Source organism: Phaseolus vulgaris, chromosome 2 (genome assembly GCF_000499845.2).
Source record: "Phaseolus vulgaris cultivar G19833 chromosome 2, P. vulgaris v2.0, whole genome shotgun sequence".
NCBI classification, from domain to species: Eukaryota; Viridiplantae; Streptophyta; class Magnoliopsida; order Fabales; family Fabaceae; genus Phaseolus; species Phaseolus vulgaris.
In genome coordinates this window covers 42060027-42083646 of record NC_023758.2, presented here as the reverse complement: position 1 = coordinate 42083646, position 23620 = coordinate 42060027, and the positions used below count along the sequence as shown (strand labels likewise).

Genomic DNA, 23620 nt, shown 5'->3' with positions numbered 1-23620 from the left:
TTGCCCAAACTAAAAAAAACTTTAACTTTAAAAATTGCTTTTCAAATACTATTTTATAATTGTTTATTATTTTAATTAAACTTTATGTAAATTTTTATTTGTGTATATGTAATTAAAAACAATTAGATTATGTGTTTATATTATTTTCTTTGTATGTTTCGATTGTTTAAAAATCTATATTATTTTCTTTAGGGTTTAGGGTTTAGGGTTTAGGGTTTAGTGTTTAGTGTCATAACTTTACTGAAAATCATATAAATCTATATTATTAGGTGGTGAAAGTCAAAAAATGTTTATATGATTGAGTTTGCGGTTTGAAAGATAACTGATATAACCTGTTATATGAATTAATCGTGTCATGTGAGATTATTTGATATTGAGATTATTATGTGCATGGTTGTGTATATTTTACAACAGGGTAGTATGACAAGTGTAAATACTTGAATTTAAGTTGATGCACGAGTCTTGCGAAAGTAAAATCAAATGTTTATGTATGTTAGTTAGTGGAGTTTTGACATGATGAATATAAATTATAAATTATTTATAAACACTTCACTTTTTTTTTTAAAAATGTAAGGGATGAAAAGTGATTAATTATATGTTGTGTATTTTTTACAACAGGGTAGTATGACAAATGCAAATATTTGAATTTAAGTTGATGCACGAGTCTTGCGAAAGTAAAATCAAATGTCTATGAATGTTAGTTAGTGGAGTTTTGACATGATGAATATGGATTATGAATTATTTATAAACACTTCACTTTTTTTAAAAAAAATGTAAGGGATGAAAAGTGATTAATTATATGTTTGTGATCATGTTGAAAGTTTTGAAAAACATGTTACCCTATTTTTTGTTTTTTATTTCTTTAAAACTTGTGATATTGTGTTTTACACATAAGCAAATGATATTACTAGTAATAAAACTTCATATTAAACATAAAAAATATTCTAATTTTCTTTTTTATATATCTCACATTCATTTTTAAATTATTTTTTCACAAGGCTAAAACTTATTTAATACATAAATAGCATACTTATTGTGGGTAATTTATATAAGCGTAAGTTAATTTTAAATTTATTTTGTATTCACAATTTTTAATTTATTTTACTTATTAAGTTTGTTATTAATTAAAAAAACATTTATATTTGAAATTTTTGTCGTTTGAGATTGAAAAACAGAAGATCGTATATCATTTAAAATATAAAACCACATCTCAATGCAAACTTAAACATCACATAAATGTTTATTTAAAAACACATATTATATAGAAAAACATTTTCTTAAATTGAATTTGACCAAGTGTTTGAGTCCATATTTCCACTATATAATTTTCTTAAAAAAATGAAATCAAATATATTTTTTAGTTTATTATATAAACTTAACATCTCTTATACCAATAAGTTGCATTCGAGTTATTAAAATATTTGAGATTTTGTAACTAAATTTATTCATTTATGAAATAAGAACTTTTTTTTTTCAATTTTAGGTATATTCAGCAACCCATTCATAAGTGAAATGGAGCATTATCATTAGATGATGGATTAATCCCTTTTTTTGCAAACTGATGGTGACACACATGACATCATAAATTATATCCATGTCAAGTTACTCTTAAATGATCATAAAATTATTATTTTTAATTTAAATACAAAAAGTGTTTTTTAAAATATATGTGGAAAATGTTTTTGTAATTAGTTAATTACATTTATCCATTTTTTTGTTTTAATCATTTTGAAAACAATCTGGAAATAGGTTAAACAACTATGGCATTAATTAAAAAACATTGGTTAAAAAATTGCAATGTATATTTTCATGGAAATAGGTTACCATGTCTCACCTCAACATTTATGAGGAAAAGAAATTTAGAACTAAAGTTGTTTTTTATGGAAATTTTTAGAACCAAGTTAACAGATGAATAACACATTTTTCCCCAACAAAAATAGCAAGAATTGTGAGTCCTTATACTTGCATCCAAACAAACTTGTAACACCTGTTTGGAATAAAAGAATATACCTCTTTTTTTATTTTTTGACAAAAAATTATATTTTCTCAAAACATATTCAAAGGGAAATGAAAACCTTTTAGTTTTGACTTGACATGGTAAAATAAAATGGTAAAAAAAATATTTTGATTATATTGAATTTAAATAGGATAAAATTTAGATAAAGTTATAGGAAAAAAAAGAAAAAATGGAATGATAATAAAAAAGTGTAATTAGGGTGTGTGAGTGAAGTAAAAAGGAAAATGAGTGGAATCTTTGCATGTTAAGGATATTTATAAAAAGAAAAAATGGTGTATTTTGGCATGTCTCTGCACAACTTGGACAGCGATACAACAACCAGTATTATTTTAAAGTGGATGCTTGGTGGGCCCAGGTGCATTTCCGAATATTATTAATTTAAAGGGGTTAGAACGTTAATATCAAAACTTTTAGGAACAGTATTTACTTATCATGCTTTTACAATTAAGCCCCATTTTCCAGCTTCAACAACAAGACACAACAACAGAGAGAAGAGAAAGAGAGAGAGAGAGAGAGGTGGTTGAAGAAACGAACCCTAAGAGAGAGAGAGAGAGAAAATATTTGCTTTGATTTCAAGCTCTTTTACCATTGCATTTCGGGATCTCGAATCTTCAATCTGCAAAGGTTTTTTTTTTTTGGTTATTCTTTTCCTTTTGGTGTTGTATTAATTTCTTGTTTGCTTGCGAAAACGAATCTGTTTCAATTTTCATTTCCAATTGGTTCGATCAGCTTGGAATAATTGGGCTGTTGATGCCGTAGTGTCGCACATTGCAGCGTGTTGGGTTTTTCAAATGCTAATTTCAATTCGTTGTTGATTTTTCTCCTCTTTTGTTTTCCGAATGCGTGTTTCGGGCAGATTCTATGGGAAAGGTGGAAAAGTGAAGTTTCTATCTTTGGTTTTTTTCCCTCATCTGGGTCATGGGGGAATAAAAGTATAATATGGAAAGTTTGACAATTGGGTGCTACGTTTTATATTTCTTATTTTTTAATTTGATGATGTTCAGTTTTTGTTTGTGGATTGGATTGGATTTTCTTTCCTCCAGTTAGTTTCCTGTGGCTGCCAAGTTTTGGAGTATTGTTTCTGACTCTTTTTTTTCTTGGGAATGATGTTATTGAGTTTTCTGTTACATTGGTAGTGAACTGTTGCGTTGCCTGACTTGTTAAACGCATGGGTTTGGATTTGGGTTTGATTTTTTTATTGGAGATAATTAAGATGGTAATATGTTCAACAATAATATGTCAGAGGTTTTAACTTAAAGCAACGGTGAATATTATGTGTGATGGGATTGATGTTGCATGCTGTGCTTGGTACTATTTAATAGGAGGTGTATTGCTGATGATGAAAATGAAGAGAATAATTGGGTCGTCATGCCCTTGTACTGTGAGGGAAGGAAAAGTTTGCAATGTTGATCATCTATCTGGAATAATTTAAATGTAATATGAAAATCGAGCTTGTCTGTGAATGTCTGGACAAATTTTAGTTACATTTTGGTAAATATAAAAGAGAGATGTGGACTTTTATCCAATGCTATATATGTAGTATCATGGAGATCTGAGGTATTTAGTTCTAAGGATTTTCTTACTCAATGAAGCATGTACATTTACTCATTTATGGTTTTTGAGATTACTGAGATGCTTTATTTTTTCTTCCAAAGCTGCCTTGGTCTTGTGGATTCTTTGTTATACTAGCGCAGTTACTCTTCTGTTGCTGAGTACATTTGCATATGAACCAAATTTCAATGTTTGTACAGAGTAACATGTATTTGTGGTTTATATTTATATTTTTAGAATTGAGAACACATGCATATCAGATCATCAAGGTTGAGTAATGGATATTGTGTTTAAATTTTCATTGCAAGATCCTTCCAAAAGTTTTTTACCTTGTCTTGTTTTTACCAGTAAATATATTTACATGGCCACATTCTTTGATTAAATTATAATTTCGACAGGTATTGTTGATTCTGCTTCTATGGCAAATTCAAAGGGCTCATCGAGTTTCAGAAATTTTATGTATCCTGGAAAGCATGCTCTACTTCCTCCTAAAAGTCCGTTTCCTAGTGTTTCCCAAGCGTACGCCGATTATGTCCCAAATCCCGCTGTTGGTTTAAAGGCAGGTAACAGACCTAGAGAGGGAAACCCACACCACCAACGTACATCATCTGAGAGCCTTGTTATAGAGGAGCAGCCTTCTTGGCTAGATGATCTCCTTAATGAGCCAGAGACACCTGTCCGAAGAGGTGGACATCGGCGTTCATCAAGTGATTCTTTTGCATACCTTGACACGGCTAATGCATCTAACATCAATTATGCTGATCAGGACGAGTATAAATATAAGAATCTGATGTCTATTCCGTCTTGGTCATCTCAAGACTTTGACCGCAGCAAAGATGCACGTCATCTACCTTCTTATGCAGAAATGAACTTAGCTAAACAGAAAAATAGGTCATGGGACTCTTTTTCAAATGCAATGACAAATCAAGTTGGTGTTTCCCCTGGCAAAGAGAGTTCAGCTTTTCAGAGTTCAGGGTTGCCATGCACACCACATGAAGCAGATGGGCTTCCACCTACTGCAACTGAAAAGCACAATTCAGTAGATTCCGGATTACAGGATGGAAAATTATTTTCTGAAAAAAAGGACAATTCACATGCAAAGCCATCTGCCTCTGAAACTGATACAAAACGTGCTAAACAGTACGTAGCTGTTATCTTTGATTGACTTTAAGGATATTACTGTGATTGGTTGATTTTACGCCACTAATATCTATCTTGGGGGATGCAAGTGTTTCTTTTGGCAAATGCATGAAGTTGTGTCATACCCATCATGGAACTTTTACCAAATAGAGTGAATATGGTTATAATATCAAATTCAAGACTATACTACCTGTGTGGCATATGACATCTTAATAATGTACATGGAAGGAAAAATGATACAATAACTTTTGTTGCACGCAGTAATGTCTGTGATACTAAAGCTAATTCTCATGCAGAGACAGCAGTTAAACAATGTTTCTCGTTATATGATGAATGTTGTGTTTGTTTTTCTTTTGCATTTAATTTTTAGAAGTTTTATGAAACCAATCAATTCATATATGGAAAGGGAAAATATTATGAAACACTCAAATTGCAGGCAATTTGCTCAGCGTTCACGGGTCCGAAAACTTCAATACATAGCTGAGCTGGAAAGAAATGTACAAGCTTTACAGGTAAGTGTCTTCACAAGGCAATATTCCGCATGTTTGCATGGACATTTTTTGAAAATGCATGGAAATATTATGTAAGATAGTTTAAAGTTCTGATTCTGTTTCTTTCTTTTTATGTCATCATAGGCAGAAGGGTCTGAAGTCTCAGCTGAGCTTGAGTTTCTTAACCAGCAGAATCTTATCCTGAGTATGGAGAATAAAGCACTCAAGCAACGTTTAGAAAATATAGCACAAGAGCAGCTTATCAAATATTGTAAGTTTCTACGATATGATTATTAGCCATTTTCAAGTAACAAGTTTTTTTTTTAAAAACTTGGAAATGTCAATTATCTGAATATTACGAATGTGGAGGAAGTTTTTTAGATATGCTTAAATACCTTGACTTCTGAAATCTTTGTGAATTCGTGATGCATTGTATTGATTAATAGAAAAGGAACAAATTAGGTTTATCTGAGCTTTGATTATATCATATAAATGGTAGGGAAGGAGAAAGTTAATCAGGTTCTGTTTTGTATGTGCCATAGCATGGTTGCAAGAGGAATTACTGTAATGAGATCAAAGAAAGGGAGGTTTGATCATTTTAGGGTGGTAGCTCAAGTTCCTTAAAACCATGGTGAAAATATAGTTTCTGTGAGGTATATAGACAAATTAGCTGGATTGTAGAGTAGTATGTGTCATTGAATATGACTGGGCTTTGCTCATGGACACTCATCTAGGATTCTATCATTTTCATTGCAAAAACTGTCAGCCACAGTGTTTTTTGTTGGTCATTGTTCTTTAAGTCCAGCAAAGAAGTCCTTATTCATAATTTTGGAGGAACTATCATTTTATCTTAAATGGACAGGTTATATATTTTCTATATATAATCATTTAATCATATTGACTAAAATAATTTAATTATATTCAGTCAACAAATAGAATTAATATAAAAATAAAAAACTTATTTTGATTTAAATTTGAAGATAATAGCATTCTCATAATAACAATAATTTATATAATTTAAATTAAATTAAAAAATAACTGTGATTGTTATAATTTAAAATAAAACATGATTTTATATAATTTGAGTTTTAAAAAAGTTATAACATCTTAAAAAACCAATTTAACTCTCAGAAGTTGTGTATGAAGATATTCAGAGAAAAGAGAAATTATAAAGAAAAAATAAGTTAATTGAGAATGGGATAGTGAGGGTCTTAATCTACCAAGTAAAAATTTATAACATAGTAGATAACATTATGGAATTCTTAAATCTTTCTAGTTTAAGAACAATAAGAAGCTAATATCATTTAATGATTGATTGACGTATGATAGTAAACTTATATAGTTATCTTGTTGTACCTGAAATACTTTCCTGGAAATAGTTGAACTTTTTTCAATCAAATTATGTGTCAAATGGAAACCACTATGCTGCCTCCCTCGTATCACACTATGTCTTGTTTATAATGGGTAATAACCGAGGAAGTTGAATCTTTTACTACCCTACTGTATCTATTTAACAAAAATTGAATTAGCAACCCAGACATATGTCTATTCTTTTCTAGTCCCTCTGGATTAAAATATAAGTTCAAATATTAGTATCATCTCCAAAAACTAAGATTAAGGGTAGTTTAGGAAACGTAGCTATTTTTTGTATGAAATCAGGAAAATTAAATGAATTTAACTAACTTTCTTAGTGTAAAAATAGGTACTTTTGGTTATATTTGAGTTCCTCCTACAAAGTACCTTTTTATATTGAAGGACTCTGGTGATATAGGTTAGTGAGGAAAGCTAGGAATTAATTTTGACTTCAAGAAAATGGGTCTTCCTCAGTCGGCCACCTAAGCTACGGTGTGCTGTCTGGGCAGACTTTTCCTGCATATCAGTGTTCAAAATCTACTGGGAAACATTTGTGGCTAAAGTATGATTAGTTTCATTAGATGGCACATGAACATGTTTTGTACACTAAAAACTATTCAATGTGAAATTCAGTGGAGCAGGAAGTACTGGAAAGAGAGATTGGAAGATTACGTTCATTGTATCAGCAACAGCAGCAGCCACCGATGCAGCCACAACAGCAACCATCTAGTAGTCACAGACGCTCGAACAGCAGAGACCTCGAATCTCAGTTTGCAAACCTTTCTCTAAAACACAAGGATACCAATTCAGGGCAAGACCCTGCTCTCAGAATTTAGATTTGCAATAGCTGTAGCCTTGTTCTGCCTCTACATTCAACCGGTGTTGCCACACCTGCGATAGAATTGTTTCCTACCCTTCCCATGTATGGGATTGTGCAGAGATTTCCATCATATGCCTCTTCTCTCTGCCCACTTTGCTGATTTCAGCCTTCTCCTAGTCTTTCCGTTTTCTATTTACTTATATTATTACCATTTAATGTGCACCTGGTGGTCATTGCCGAAATCTTATTCCATTTCTGTCACTTGGCCTTCCAGAGGTGGTAACTCAACATTTTCAGGCTTTCACCCCCCACTGTATTTTCAGTGAATATGTAGCTGTATACCCTCTTGTGAATCTCCACTATTGTGGAGTTTGGCCCAGTGCAAATAGCAAATATCTCAGGGCCATTTGAATGTGCCTTATTTGTATGGATAATGTGAAGCTAATGTTTGTAATGTGATTTTAATTAAGTTAATGTTTTCTCAACATATTATTTAGTGGCAGTGAGAAAATTGATCCAGAGCATTATTTATGTCAGTCACTGATTTCTACGAGTTTCCCTCTTAAAAAGCTAGTAAGGGTTGTTTATTGCTTTTAATTTTTGTAGGGTCCTATCTATGAGTCAAAGCAAATAAAGCATTATTTTGATACCAGGGTCGAATTCAGTGTGCTCAAGAGTTATCAAATCTACTACCACCTCTAAAATGAATTTTCTCCCAATTTAAATATGAATGAAAATATTTAATTTCACATTGATTAATTCTATTAATGTCTTGATTTCATGAAAAAGAAACACATTTCCCAATTAATATTCATTATTATTATATTGAAGTTTGAATACTTCAAGGGTATTTTTGAAAGGAAAACTTGTATAACAGCATGGGAATTGTCGTAGTTATCTAAAATTTATAATTTTATCTCGATCATTACGTAGTTAATAATTCCTTTGAAACACATGTATTATCGAGATTAAGTTCCAAATCAATTAGAAAATAGCTAACAGCAAGACTTGTGATATTATGTAAGTTATTTTAAATAATGTTATCAAATAGATTTTAATTAATTCAAAACAAACATGAACATATTTTGCTTATATTTGAGTTCAGAGAAAGTATACATAAGGAAGGACTGGCAACACATCCTTACAAATTTACGAATCCCTTTTTTAAGTATAAAGAATGAAAGGAGACTTATTAAAATTTATGATTTTCAATTAATTTTAGGATAACACAATGAATTTAAACACATTTTTGGTCTCTGGTAGATGATCAATTTTGTTTCCTTAATTGTTTACCTCTCAGATAACATGATAAAACTTACGTTTAATAGGCACATCAACGTTACAAATAATTTCCCATTTTAATCACTTAATGTATATATTGCGTGTGATATCCTTATAAACCATAATTTAAGATAATCAGCAGCTAGTATTGTATACCATTAAATATGCTTGCACATATCAGTTGCATTTGTCGTTACTCATTTTAATTAGCCTATAATTTATTTGATTAATATACTTGGCTAACCAAAATATATTTTTTTAACAATGAATTTTTTTTTTCATTCTTTACATTGCAATAATATCTAAATCTATAACTTGAAATTTATTATTTCACTTTTATCCATTTGTCTCCATACAATTGTTGTACCTCGATTAAATGTTTATTTTAAAACCTAATTTTCTTCACTGTATTGATAAAACGAACAGACATGTGCACTTTTTCTTAACTCACTTTAGATTAACCAAATTGTAACTCCCCTATGTTATCTCACTGGCATTTTTTTTTTTCATTTCTTTCTCCCTGTTTTCCGCATAATGCAAATGGAGTTAATGAGACAAAAATTACCCAACTTTAAAGAGGATTACCATCAAAAGACAATAAAATAACGGTGAAGCATAAAATCAAAGAACACCGACTAGCTATAACCGAGAAACACAAAGGAGTTTCAACTTACAAGTTACAAGTAATACATAGATGAGAATTAGAATCAATTGAACACTTAGAGAATAGTTACAGCACGGCCATATTTGTCAACGAATCATTCTCATTTTGCAATTTTATTTTTCACGTATAAAATCAAATTCTCTTCAGAAACTGCTAGATAGAAAATGCATAAGCAAAATATTAGACATTTTAGGTAACTCCGTAAAGCTACGACAACAAAACCTTTCATTTTTGTCATTCAAATACTTTATATAAAAAAGCTGAAATCCTCAATGTATTTTATAAACTGCAGATTTTTATAAGTTAGAAGCTGCATCTTGCTTACCAGATTCTCACTATTGCATCTAGTTATAATCTATCTGTGCCTACGCCTTTTAGCATTGTCCTCTGTGAATAACTCCCACTTATAATGATCAAGGTTGCTCAAGTCATCAAACTCTGCAATGGCTAGTAAGTACTGGGTAAGTTTCACAAGCTCCTGATCACTATCTCGGTTGGCATGAGCCTTCCTGAATGGTTTGATCGTCAAACCATTCTGTGGGTTCATCACAAAATTTCTTTTAAGGTCATCAAACATGATGGTATTTGAAGCACTGTAGAACTGAAATAGAATAAGAAACCACCATCAGGACAACGAGATCATGGGTATAGCTGACTGATGCAAAAACACTCAAACAATACAGCAATAAATTGAAACCAGATATAGATTACAACAATTTGGTAAGTCAAATAGTTTCATTCTTCCATTTTATCTAAACTCAGATCACAAGCTAAGGTTTATCTCACTTATGATAATACTCACAAGTAAGAAACATTTTTAAGGAAGTTAAGTTACAACAATACTTTTTTGGGTATCCTTTTTCTCCCCACATAACTAGTAATCATTCATTGGGCTGTAGATAGGAATGTAATATTGGACAAATATGCTAACATAATTCTATTAGATTCCCATCATCAAGAAGATACATTGTGGGTTAGTTTATCGTATATGCATATTTATACCTCAGGGAACTGGGCCCAGATCAAACCAAGAGGCTTGCAATCAAAGACCCCACGAGAAGAGGACTGGACAGTGATCATTGCCATGTGGTCAAGAAGTGCGGTGATTTTATAGTTAGGATTATCCAGAACCCCAAGTTGCCCCATCTTGAGGTTAATCCACTTCATGCTGCAGAAAGTGAACGTACCATTCATTCAGTTACACAGAACAGACCCATTTACATAACTGTTCCAGAAGAATAAGAATTTAACAGGATAAAGTAAAAAGGACAATACCTGGTTGCAGACCATATCATAATGTCATACTCTGCATATGCTGATGTAAGAAACTCGTGAAGGTCTGCAAAAACAAAGAACAAGTTAGAACCAGAGGAGAGGAAGAAAACAACAAAGAGTTTGTACTATCAGTGTAAATAATTTTTTAATATCAACTAATCAGAAATATCCTCGAGAAGACTTGGATATGTGATTGAATTGAGAGTGTAAAAAAACATTATACACTACAAAGTACATTTGAATTAAATTCAACAGTAACAATAAACTAATTCATCAAATTATCCCCTGAAATCATAAACACCAATCAACCTGGTTCCTGAATTTACAAAAGTAGATTTTAATCACTAAAATTACCAAACCAACTATCCTTGTAGTCTCTAAAAAAACAAAACCAGGACTCTAGCTGTCAAGGTTCGATAACCCGAGTGACTAAAAATAGCAGTCTTGCAACCTTCAGCTAATTCAATACACACTAATGGAGTGAAAATAAAAAGGGGGCAAAAATTACAAGGTCTCATGAGCTGAAGAGGGTTCTCAGCGGTGGAGCGGTGATCGAAGAGAGTGTAATCAATATCCAGAACAAGCAGTTTCTTTCCTTTGCGACACGGATTTCGAAGCTCGATCTGCAGGTTGGTATGAATATGCGCACTCAGCTACGTATATGTATATATTACATCACAAAAAAATGGATTAGGCGAAGATGAAGAAATAAAGACCTTGACTTGATTAATTCGTCTGGCTAATTTTCGCTTGTTGACTTCCATGTCTTTGATGTCAACAGCTTCGTCTTTGGGCAGCTCCAAATCGTCAAGAATCTCAGGGGAATCCACCGGATCCAGGAGCAAGTCCTCTTCCGTAGTGCTGCAATTGATTTGGTTGTTAATGAGTGGGGGCGATTAGAGTAACCCTAAAAGTGGAAAACGGCGTCGTACCCGATCATGGTCATCTTGAGCGAGGAATTGAGAGGGAGTTGAGAGAGAAAGATAGAATCATCGTTGAGTTTGGAAGCGAGTTTCGGGTACAATAGCTTCTGGCGAGGGGGCAACACGTTCGTCAGTTCGCAGATTCGCCGTTTCAGTTCGCCCACCGTGTCGTCGCCGCAGACACGAACCGTGTACTCCTTGCCGCTCCATTTCACTCTCAGCGTCAGTTCCTCCGCCGAACCCGAACCCGAACCCGCACCCGAATCCGTAGCCATGAATCCTCCTCACACTGTTCTTGCTTTCTTCGTTTCACACAAAGCTTTGCTTCAATACAGCTTTCTATTTTTCACCTTTTTCATTTTAACAATCCTTTTTTTTTCTTCCAATATTTCTTTTTGCTTTTTCTAATATATTCGTTATCTGTTAGACATAATCATACTTTATAACTTCCATATGTAATAATATTAAATTAATTTAAACGTTCAAATTTTATGATATATATTTTTTAGTTTTAGAAAATTTTGTATCCGAATATAATTTTTTGGAATTTATATACGTTTAAATCAATGAATTTGTCATAAGAGTATACTATATTATCGTAGTAATTTAAATTTTTAAAACTTTGACCTCACTTCACCTTCTAAACTTTGATTATTATTATTTTCGTTAAATTTTTGTTGCTGTTAATTGTATGTGAGATATATGAATGGACCATCAATATTAACATACAATTCTTTGGATTTTGCATCAACAAAATCAATTATTATAAAAATTGTAAATACTATTATTTTAGAATATGAAAATTATTTTTTTCTTCAAATTTTAAATAATGACAGAAATTATGATAATTATTATTAAATATATATATATATATATATATATGATTAATGACTTTTTTTATAAAAAAATATATGTATGTGTAACTATGATTTAGATTTATCTCACATTAACATATTAGAAATTTGTTAAAATTGATATTTTTATGTTTATTAATAACTTGAGATTACATACTATTTATTATTTATATTTTATCTTTTATTTTGAAAAAAATGATAATAATTTCCCGCTTTTCATAATATTTTATTATACATATTAGTTCGATCTTATATTTATACATAAACAAAAGATTGGAAAAGTAAATCACAAATTTATTTTTATGTTATGGGAGACAAACAAACCTTATTATTATTTAATATTTATTTATATTCTCCTTTTGTAGGAGGTTTGTAAAATAATTTAATAAAAATGTTAAATAGATTCCCTAAACACAATAAAATATAAAATTTTATTTATAATTATCATAAAAAAATATTATAAACATACATAAGTATGATGATTCCAATATGTAAATCTAAGTTCAAATTTAAAATTAAAATAATAATAGTAATTATGACTGTTAAATATTTATGTTGTTACATGATAACAAAAGATCTTATATTATAATATCTTGAAAACATATTTAAAATGTTCCAATAAAAAATTATATATTTAGTTTGATTTTCTATTTATAGATAAACAAAAGATTGAAAAAGTGAATCACAAATTTATTTTTATGTTATCATTATTTAATATTTATTTTTATTCTCCTTTTGTAACATGAGTGCGACGGTTTGTAAAATAATTTAATAAAGATGTTAAATAGATTTCCTAAACACAATAAAATATAAAATTTTGGTTATTTATATAATTAAATTTTAGATTCACACACCATGAATTATCATAAAATAATATTATAAATATACATAAGTATGATGATTTCAATATGTAAATCTAAGTTCAAATTTAAAATTAAAATAATAATAGTAATTATGACTGCTAAATAATTATGTTATTACATGATAACAAAAGATCCTATATTACAATAACTTGAAAACATATTTAAAATGTTCCAATTAAAAAATTACATATTTAGTTTGATTTTATATTTATACATAGACAAAATATTGGAAAAGTGAATCACAATTTTATTTTTATGTTATGATTATTTTATTTTTATGTTATCATTATTTAATATTTATTTTTATTCTCCTTTTGTAACATGAGTGCGACGGTTTGTAAAATAATTTAATAAAGATGTTAACTAGATTCCCTAAACACAATAAAATATAAAGTTTTCGTTATTTATATAATTAACTTTTAGATTTACACACAAATTATCATAAAAAAATATTACAAATATACATAAGTATGATTTCAATATGTAAATCTAAGTTCAAATTTAAAATTAAAATAATAATATTAATTATGAGTGCTAAATAATTATGTTATTATACATTATACATGATAACAAAAAAGATCTTATATTATAATAACTTGAAAACATATTTAAAATATTCCAATTAAAAAATTACATATACAATATACAATTCATGCAATAACCTGAGGGAATTTTTTAATTAAATAATCCCGTTTTAAAATAAATAAATAATATTTTCCCTGATATTATTACATACATTTAAATATTAAAATTATGATATGATAAAAAAAATATTGCTTTGTAAATATGCCTAACTTATTGGTATACTTGACATTTTTCAACTATACTCCCAAAATTAATTAGTTTTTAACAAATTACATTATATCATACCTTATAAAAATATTAATATTTTAAGGTCTCAATCAGATACTAACATAATCTTCTTTTTTACTACATAAATTTAAAGAATGAGAGAATAATATTATAATCAATAAAGTTTATAAAATACTTTGATAAAAAAAAGTAAACATAAATATAACTAAAAATTATAGAGATTTTGTTCAATAAAATAATAATACTCTTAAATATAAAAATATTCACATTTAAATACTAAGATTCGATAACATTGTACAAAATCAAATTATAATTAATATAAGATAATAAAAATAACATAATATTATATATTTTGATGTAAAAATCTAAATATTATCATAATTTTAAGGGTTTAAGATTAAGGTTTAGAATTTACTGTTTAAAATTTAGGGTTTATACGCGTACTACGAGTTTCATTCGACAAGAACATGTTATTTACGAGTATTATTCGACAATAACATATGAATTTGAGAAGTGACTGAATTTGATAGGTATTCCGGCTTTCCTTTCACTTTCACGTGGTGATTTATGGCTGCTCCTACTATTCCTCCGCCTCCACCAATCAACATTGAACCTGGAAATTGCCCTGAAGCGGTGAAGCAATGGTACTACCTCACATCACTACCAAGTAACAGGAGAAAGTCAACATTGTGCAGGGAACTCTCCCTCCAAGCCAAGAGACATCTTTGTTATCTGGGCTGGAAATTTTGGTATATTGACAAGAAAGAAAAGTGGGAGTTGCGTTACACATCACCCGTCAGCGGCAAGAATTACGTTTCACTAGCGAGGGCATGTAAAGGTTGCATAGAGGAAGACGGTGTTTGCAATGGAAACCCTCAAAATCGTAAAGAAAACAACGTTCTCGAATATCCTACCTCTTCTCAATCAAAAAAGGAAACAATAGAATCCAATCTTAAAGAAAACAACGTTCTCGAATACCCTACTTGTCAACCAACACAGGAAACAACAGAATCCGGTAAGATAACCACGTGCAAGAAAAGGCAAAGGGATGATAAAGATGATGAGTCAGGGGAAGACTTTACTTCTATGAATAGTAATAGAGGTAAGTCTGTGCGGGCAATCGTGAGGCAAAACGGGTTCATTTTAAAAGATGGACAATCATTGTTAGATTGTCAAAAAGAGGCACAGCCAAACGGATTAGTGGAAGAAGAGGAAGTTGATGACTGTGGTTATCGAAATGATAGTATTTGTGCCGTTTGTTGTTACGGTGGTAAACTAGTGTTGTGTGATGGATGCCCTTCTTCGTTCCACCTTAGGTATTTAGGTTTAACCCATGTTCCTGATGGTGATTGGTTTTATCCAGTTTGTTCATGTAAAATATGCAGACGACCCAGATGCAGAGATGACTCTCTTCGTAATGAAGGTGTTAACAGTGTTTTAGTCTGTCATCAGTGTGAGGGAAAATACCATATTGGGTGCTTAAAAGCTCCAGCACCAGCACACACCCAGATGGAAAAGGAAGAAGACGATGTTGGTAAAGGGAACTGGTTCTACAGTACAGACTGTGAGGAGATATTTTTCCGTCTGCATGATCTTTTGGGAAAAACCATTAATGTTGCTCCATATAATCTTACTTGGACGCTGTTGAAGGCGGTGAAAAAGGATGGAAGTGGAGAAAACGAAAGCAAGTTGAGGGCAGCTCTTGATGTATTGCATGAGAGTTTCGACCCAGTGATTGATGTTTTTTCTGGTAGAGATGTGATAGCAGACGTTGTTTTCAGCAGAGGATCAAAAGACGATCGCTTCAATTATCGTGGCTTTTACACTGTGGTTCTCGAGAGGGATAAAGAGATGGTTTGTGTTGCTACTGTAAGGGTTTTTGGGAAGAGGGTTGCGGAAATTCCCTTTGTGGCTACGCAGTGTAGAAGGCAAGGAATGTGTGGCATCTTGATGAATGAGATTGAAAAACTGTTAACGTACTTGGGAGTGGAGAGAGAGGTTGGTTCTGCCTTCCTCGTACACTGCAATAGACTGGACAAAATCATTTGATTTTGTCAAGATGAAACTTTCAGATAAGTCTCAGCTACTTGATTATGTTTTTCTGAACTTCGAGGGTACCCTCGTCTGCCACAAACCTTTGTTGCAACAAACTTATGTATGATCTAAACCTTGCGTGTATTAGGATGGATTGTAGTTATGTGAATGTCTTTCTAAACGATAATGGCGTACTGGTTTTGCAGATATTATAAGACAATTTGGTGAACTTCAAATAATCGTTTTCTTCTTTGCTTTATAATATATACAGAAACAACACTTTTTAAAAACAATACCCTCGCTTAACTATCAACTTTAATAATATATAATTAAAAAAAACATAATTAAAATAATGAGGAGAAATGATAGATTGAAACTCTTGAGGAGAAGTGATTGATGCGTTATTGTGATAATGAGATAACATGTCTCTACACTAATCCATATCCAATCTCATTAAAGTGAAAGATGTCTTTAACATGGGAAAAGGTGGAAAAGTAATTGGATGAGGCATTAGGAATTGGAATTTTGAAACCAAAAGGCAAAGAGTGAGGAGAGAGAAGAGGAAGCTTTAATCAATGTTTCCAACAAAAAATTGGAATTGACTAACTTATAAGACCCATATCCAATACTTTCAAGCCATTCTTAACTAAAAATGTTTGTTTATCAAGTTATAATGGTCATTTAACTAGTATATTAATAAATTAATTACATATTCATATTTTTATAACTCTTGTCATCATATGATGGATTAAATTTGTTCATATAAAGTCACAAGTAATACGAATAATTCAAACATTGATTTTATATGTCATTCACTTGTTATTTTTTTATCATTCTTGTGTTTGTAGGTGCAGTTAGTTTTAGGGTGGGACTAAATGGAGTTTAGACTTTTTTTTTTTTACTGTGAATAAAGATAGAATGTCTAATAGATTATCTAATCAAATTCGCTAGTTTTAATTATACTTTTCATATTCTAAAAAAATCTTTTTATTGTATTTTTTATAGATAAATTAAATATTGATTTGCTCAATAAAATAAAATAAAAATTGATTTACAAGTTGACAAATTCAATATTTAAAACACGCAATATAACTATAGATGTGTTAGATGACATGTCTCATACTTTTTTTATCTTTTTGAAATACAGAGAAAAATATTAACGTGATACCTAATTAAATTAACTTTGAAATAAAATATTTTCATTTTCAGAAAAATTACACGTTAGAGTAAATAATAGATATGATATAGAATTATCTCAGTCTCTAATTTGAATAATAATATTTATATTTAAATCATTAAGACATTATTGAATAATATTTTTGTTTATTCATCTATTTCCTAATTTAATTCAAAAGATTTAAAATCAAATCGAAAAATTAAAAAACATAAAATGTATAAAAAGTAATTTTAATAATGTAGTGCTCCAAGCCATTTTTATTCTTACATAATATTCTTGATTTAACTGGGTACACCATGTTAATTGTGAACAACATCAATCTAGTAAAATGTGATGCGTCTTGATATCATTTTGTATAGGAAAAATTTATTTTGACACAAAAAAGTAAGCTACACTCATTTGACAAACAATTATAATAATATAATAATATTTTAAATTAAATATAAAATAAATATAATTAAAATAATAATTTATTAATGTATAGAGTATATGTATTTCATAGGTTGTTAAAATATCACTTTTGTATATCCAGATGAAGCATAGCTTATAATATGAAGTCTCGGTCTCGCTTTTATTTTACATAATTAATAGTTTTTACTTTTAAAATTTGTTACTTAGTATATTAATTTTTTATTGAAATTGAAAAAGAAATTAAAATGTTGAGAAATGATTTATATTAAGACTTTTTCATTATATGTATTGACATATAAGTTAAATGAATACGTTATAATTTAATTAGCTTATATTTCAAAATTTATTCAATTCTGAATTACATATTAATTTCAGACACTAACTAATAGGTTGTAGGAGTTAGTGTTTTCCATTCCTTTCTAAATTTTTATTATTTTCTTTATTTTAAAACTAATGAATTGTTGGAAAGAACAATCTTAGAAAAACCATTGTAATTAATAGCTATAAATGGGGAAAAAATATTCTATACAACCTAATCAACGCAAATTAATGTTAAAAATAAAATAAATATAATATTCTATCTTGGAAATATGGACTAATCTTAAATTTAAAATTTAAAGACTTAATGAAATTCGAAACAATCAAAATAAAACAAAAACATTAGTCCCTTGGTATCTGAACCACCAAACAAAATTAAGGTTTTTAAAATTACAGGAATACGAAGAGGATTATCCCAATAAACAAATTCCAATTATTTACACAATAATTTTCCAAAATATAATTTTTTAATATAGAATTTATAAATTAATTAAAATATAATGTTAATATATAAAAAAATATTTAATAGAACAACCCGTGCGACGGGTAAACTAAGTTGTCCTCCGTAATGCGTAATAGCGAACGCAGTTTCACAAGATACCATTTCCTTAGCCAAACAAAAAAGAGAGAACTGAATTTTCTTGTAGAAGAAAAAGAAAATATATTTCTCTAAAGAAGCAAATTTCATAGAGGGTGCCATAAATGATTTTCAGTCTTCATATTCTGTTTCTTCATCGTCATCTTCATTGTTTCCTGCAGGATATCTCCAACCATCTTCAACATTGTCACGATCTTCTTCTGTTTCCTCACTATCTTCTTCATCAAAAGGCTCATCTTTCACGGACCAAGAATTTTTATTTACAGTTAAAGTGGGAGTGGAGACTTTGCGTTTTGCAATTTTGGAAGGAGGCAACTTATGACTTGGTTTAGGCCTACTCTGCTTCTGAATTTTACCATTTGACCGTTTCGCAAGATAGGCATCTTGGTCACTTGCTTCATCCATTTCATTGTCAACATTATTAGCCTGAGCATGCTCAGCATTTTCATCGGGTATAAGCCCCGGGTGCTCCCTCTTCAAATGAAGTCTAAGCTTGTATTCATGGATATATGCCTTTTCACACCCATCATATGGACATGCATAGGGACGGTCAGATGATGCAGAACCATATGCCCCTCCAGAAGGTTTAGCAGTTTTTGTTTGCTTCTCTGAAGGTGGAGTAGTGTACTTTGTCACATCCACGGATGCGTTCTGTAAGACAAGGTTGAAATTGAAAATTAGAAGACTGTTCAAGAAATGTTAACAGTTTCAAAATTTTGTGAATCGCATACACTAGAGTAATACATCAATTTCGAATTAGAGACATCTTTACCTTTACGCAGATATCCTCGATATACTTAAGAAAAATAATGCATACTTTGATTGAGATTAGATATATTAACATACCAAACGAAACAATTACAACAAAACCAAACGTATATAAACTAAAAAAACAGATTTTTACATGATAACATGCACCATGTAATATTAATAGACTATGGTCAAACAATAGCAATCTACCAACCTTTTCATGATGAGATGCAATGTGATTCTTTAGCTTGTATTCGTGAGCATATCTCTTTCCACAATCTGGGTATGGGCAGATATGATAGTTCTCTTGGGAATGTGTTTTCATGTGAGACCTTAAGTTGAAATCTAAAGAAAAGGCCTGCAGCAGATAGACGAATTTTGTCACTAAGATGTTGTGATAACAAGCATACACTCATAATAGACATTATCCAAAACTCCAAAGCAAGAGATAAACAGTACTAGAGATTATGAAATAGTGGATTATAATTGAAGATGATATCATACAAAGAAGTAATTTATATCCACTCGGAAGAAATAAGGTCCACTGACAATTATACTCAAGAGAACGTTGAAAGAATGTCTAAATTTTCAAAATGGTAACAATGATTTAATTGCAATACAGTCAACTATAAACAAATATTTAGTCTATATTGATTCAACTTGAAAATTTTCTGAACTTCTTTGGTTACCCTCTTTGTCAACAATTTAATGATTAGGCAGACATAAGTCTCATCACCAATCACTCAAGCTTTGCTGCTTGAATATATATAGTAATTTCAAATTTCCAATGAGGAAAACATTCCGATGCAATAGGAAAAAATAGATGGCATACATTAGGCTAATTGGAAATATGCCACAAATCCAAATGTGTAAACTATATAGAATAATAAACAGAACATGCAATACCAACTAGGAAAAGGAAGCCATCATAGAAAATAACAAACCATTAATTAATCCATTCATCACCTTTCCACAGCCTTCATGAGGACACACAAAGTCCCTCTCCCCTGTATGAATGAGAAAATGTCTTTTCAACTTTGAGCTGTCCAGAAATTTCTGCAATGTAAACAAATAGTACTGCTAATTAGAGTTTTTTCTGCTCTAGAGGGTTTAACACAATCCTTCACACTGAAGCTTTTAGGCTATTCGCCCAATCACTGGACAAGAGACTGGTAAAACAAAGTCTAATTGGATCTTGCTCTACAGTATGCAGCAATGTAAATTATTTCAAATCATGGTAATACGCATATATCTAACAAATACATGTGCATGGGTGTGCAACTGTAAGTAACAAAATCACTACCTTTCCACATCCCTCGTAGTGACAGACATATTGCCTCTCTCCATGGATGTGAGAATGCTTCCTCAATGCACCAGCATCTATGAATGTCTTTCCACATCCATCATAGCTGCAAAGAAAAAGTACTTCAGTAGTTGGCTCTGGTTCTGGCTCAGGCATTGTTGGCTCTGTTGTCTTTTCTTTGAAGGTCTTTAAGGTATCCTCTTAGGAAAGTAAAACAGTGAGAAATGTAAGGTACAAAACATGATAAAATAACTTCACAAAATATTTGTTGCATGTTTTATAACTACATTGTTTATTATGTTAGTATCAAGTATTAAAAATTATAAAAAAGGTAAAACAATTCAGAAAAAGAATCATTGAGTTCAACATTCAAAATTGTGAGCTATTAACCAATAGGGGAATGTACACATTTGACACCAACTTGCAGATCTGGATCTATAAATTTCTCTTCACGAAGTCCTAAGCTACAAATTTGCTTTTTATTAAGAATCTTCTATCCTATCCTGTACTTCAAGAAGCTCTATTTGACTTGATGCATGATTCCTGGTAAGAATAGCTTTCAAAAGAGCATTTTACAGTTCATTGTGTATCACAATGTCTTTAGTTGATAACTAAAACCGAGTTTCTTGTGGACAGGATTCTTGTGCCCAATCAAAGATGTGATGGAATCTATTTCAGCTTTTGACTGGGTTGCGTAAGTAGGAAAAATATTATAGTGACAGAAGTTTGAAAATAATTTATTCTAGTCAATTCCAGTAACCTTTTTTGGGTGGGGTTCTATAGAAGACAATTGAATACAGTCTTGTTTGTTATCCAATTCCAATCCAATAGGCATTTAGGTATCCCCATTTCAATTGCGGTTGGTAAACTTATAACACTCGTGTTCTATCTCTCCAGCTTCGCTCTGTTTTTGCATCTCTCTACAGCAACTCATTATCTCATGTCAACAACAAATATTAGGTTAAATCATCTTAAATTCTGTCTAAAATCTTCCCCTTATTTTCCACCAAGTTATGTATCATAACAAAACTGTATGAAGAAGCTAAACAAAACAGTAAACCATTTTAAGAAAAAATCAAAGATGTAAACAACTATAGCCAAATGGAGGCAGCAGTGACCAAAGATCTAAGCTAGCTAGATAGGGGAAAAACCAACCTGTTACCCATTTTAAGATCATGCATTTTCCTCCAGTTGTTACAAGATCTTGGGGAACCCTGGCATCAACAATGATCATATTATTAGCATAACCTTTTACTAATGAAGTAGGAAAAGGAAGAAAGAAACTGATGACAAATATATTATAATTGGTCTCTCCCTCTAAACACTACATGGAAAGACTAACTTTAAACACATTCATTCACATTCCTAAACCGAGACAATCATAAAATATTTATAAAAACAACAAGAATGGCCTCAAGGTCCCATGATAACCCCTAATTACAATCCCACTCATTCAGAAGATATTCTCAAATAAGGAGAAAAAAAAAAGTGAAAAATCGCCTTTCTCCTCCTTCCCCTCCTAACTCCTCCGTCTAAAACCATCAAACCCGCAATTAAACATCGAAACCAACCACTTTCCCAAAGTCAATTCAATAAACACAGTAATCAACGAAGAAACTGGGCCTGGTGAATTGAATTAAAACCCTCTCTTATATCTCCCCATTATACTCATAGCTACCGTACAACAAAAAATACCATTGAAAACCCTAAAAAAGAAGATGTAAATTGAAATTACTAGAGGCGAGAAACTCATTGATACCATTCTTTAACCCATTTAACTGCGGGAGCCTTGGACTTGAGAATGGGGCGTCTTTCGAAGTAGCTGCTACTGTAGTGAATTTCCATCTTCGATTCACTTCCGCTCCAAAACTCTCTTTGCTTCGCAAATTTTTCGAACCTTTTTCGCGTTTTAGGGTTTGGTGTTTTCAGGGACCCATTTTCTCTCCAATTGGACCCTCTCTTGCTTTTCCTCTTCACTGAGACGATATGGCAGGGTTAGAGGGAAGAAGACACTGTTTTTTATTTATAAATTAAAATAAAATAAATATAAGGGATTATTCAAATCTAAATATCAACTAAATAATCAACTAAGTAATCAACTAAATATAAAAATTACTTAGGCCCAGTTATTAAGTTGATTATTCAAACCTAAATAATATATATTTTTCAGAAATGCAAGAAGAAACTATTAAATATAAAAAAATTATTAAGTTTTATCGAATTTCGTTACGGTATTATGATTTAGGGATTGATATGAATTTCTTCATCCATTTCATACTTAAAAAAATATTTAAATTATTCGTTGACATTTTTCATTTAACGTTTTTACTTTAATTCTAGAATATGGAAGTCATAGATTTATCGGGTTATAAAATCTGAAAGTTAAAATTTGTGTCTCAGATTGTACAATTCATAATATAAATTTTATATTTTGGATTGTACAATTCGAAATACAAATTGTATAATTTGGGATGAATAATTTTAAATTTTTTAAAAGTATGAGGGTGCATGAAGAACTTATGGGATAAAGAAAATTTCAAAATTTTAATATATGTTGCTTGTGCGGTAGACCCAACCCCATTGTCATCCCTAGTACAAAGTGACACTTAAATATTTTAAATTTTGACAAAAGTAAGGGTATGTTTTATATCATTATAAAAAAAAAATTCATGCATCTCATACTTCAAAAAATACTAAAATTATCCATTGACATTTTTCATTTGACGTTTTTACTCTAATTCTATAATATGGAAGTCATAGATTTCTCGGGTTATAAGATCTGAAAGTTAAAATTTGTGTATCAGATTGTACAATTCATAATATAAATTTTATATTTTGGATTGTAGAATTCGAAATACAAATTGTATAATTTGGGATGAATAATTTTAAAATTTTTAAAAATATGAGGGTGCATGAAGAACTTATGGGGTAAAGAAAATTTCAAAATTTTAATATATGTTGCTTGTGCGGGTAGACCCAACCCT

At 30.6% G+C, this 23620-nt stretch overlaps 4 protein-coding genes across 4 annotated transcripts; 2 read left to right on the top strand and 2 right to left on the bottom strand.

The window, feature by feature from the left end:
* Positions 1-2467: 2467 nt before the first annotated feature.
* On the top strand, positions 2468-7859 carry LOC137812239 (uncharacterized protein At4g06598). The gene is made up of 5 exons (XM_068614158.1): positions 2468-2641; positions 3967-4708; positions 5145-5220; positions 5344-5470; positions 7186-7859. The coding sequence occupies exons 2-5, from the start codon at positions 3987-3989 to the stop codon at positions 7386-7388; spliced, it is 1128 nt and encodes a 375-aa protein (XP_068470259.1). The 5' UTR covers positions 2468-2641; positions 3967-3986; the 3' UTR covers positions 7389-7859.
* A 1666-nt stretch (positions 7860-9525) lies between these two features.
* LOC137812238 (ubiquitin-like domain-containing CTD phosphatase) lies at positions 9526-11894 on the bottom strand. The gene is made up of 6 exons (XM_068614157.1): positions 11525-11894; positions 11309-11453; positions 11101-11215; positions 10593-10656; positions 10320-10485; positions 9526-9918 (listed from the first exon to the last, which is right to left on the bottom strand). The coding sequence occupies exons 1-6, from the start codon at positions 11788-11790 to the stop codon at positions 9673-9675; spliced, it is 1002 nt and encodes a 333-aa protein (XP_068470258.1). The 5' UTR covers positions 11791-11894; the 3' UTR covers positions 9526-9672.
* Positions 11895-14612: 2718 nt separating this feature from the next.
* On the top strand, positions 14613-16094 carry LOC137809506 (increased DNA methylation 1-like). Its single transcript, XM_068610613.1, has one exon. It carries the CDS (start codon positions 14613-14615, stop codon positions 16092-16094), a length of 1482 nt encoding a protein of 493 aa, XP_068466714.1.
* Positions 16095-18471: 2377 nt separating this feature from the next.
* LOC137812237 (zinc finger transcription factor YY1) lies at positions 18472-22692 on the bottom strand. The gene is made up of 6 exons (XM_068614156.1): positions 22396-22692; positions 21792-21850; positions 20637-20836; positions 20300-20389; positions 19548-19691; positions 18472-19234 (listed from the first exon to the last, which is right to left on the bottom strand). The coding sequence occupies exons 1-6, from the start codon at positions 22479-22481 to the stop codon at positions 18695-18697; spliced, it is 1119 nt and encodes a 372-aa protein (XP_068470257.1). The 5' UTR covers positions 22482-22692; the 3' UTR covers positions 18472-18694.
* Positions 22693-23620: the final 928 nt, after the last annotated feature.

Excerpts from the sequence above, each read along its gene's own strand:
- LOC137812239 (XM_068614158.1), top strand. The coding sequence starts at position 3,987 with ATGGCAAATTCAAAGGGCTCATCGAGTTTCAGAAATTTTATGTATCCT. Across the intron at positions 5,221-5,343 it reads GAAATGTACAAGCTTTACAG|GCAGAAGGGTCTGAAGTCTC; the intron begins GTAAGTGTCTTC and ends ATGTCATCATAG. Across the intron at positions 5,471-7,185 it reads AGAGCAGCTTATCAAATATT|TGGAGCAGGAAGTACTGGAA; the intron begins GTAAGTTTCTAC and ends TGTGAAATTCAG.
- LOC137812238 (XM_068614157.1), bottom strand. The coding sequence starts at position 11,790 with ATGGCTACGGATTCGGGTGCGGGTTCGGGTTCGGGTTCGGCGGAGGAA. Across the intron at positions 11,216-11,308 it reads GACGAATTAATCAAGTCAAG|ATCGAGCTTCGAAATCCGTG; the intron begins GTCTTTATTTCT and ends ACCAACCTGCAG. Across the intron at positions 10,657-11,100 it reads TCTTCAGCTCATGAGACCTT|ACCTTCACGAGTTTCTTACA; the intron begins GTAATTTTTGCC and ends TTGTTTTTGCAG.
- LOC137809506 (XM_068610613.1), top strand. The coding sequence starts at position 14,613 with ATGGCTGCTCCTACTATTCCTCCGCCTCCACCAATCAACATTGAACCT.
- LOC137812237 (XM_068614156.1), bottom strand. The coding sequence starts at position 22,481 with ATGGAAATTCACTACAGTAGCAGCTACTTCGAAAGACGCCCCATTCTC. Across the intron at positions 21,851-22,395 it reads GTTAAATGGGTTAAAGAATG|GGTTCCCCAAGATCTTGTAA; the intron begins GTATCAATGAGT and ends TGTTGATGCCAG. Across the intron at positions 19,235-19,547 it reads TTGCATCTCATCATGAAAAG|AACGCATCCGTGGATGTGAC; the intron begins GTTGGTAGATTG and ends CTTGTCTTACAG.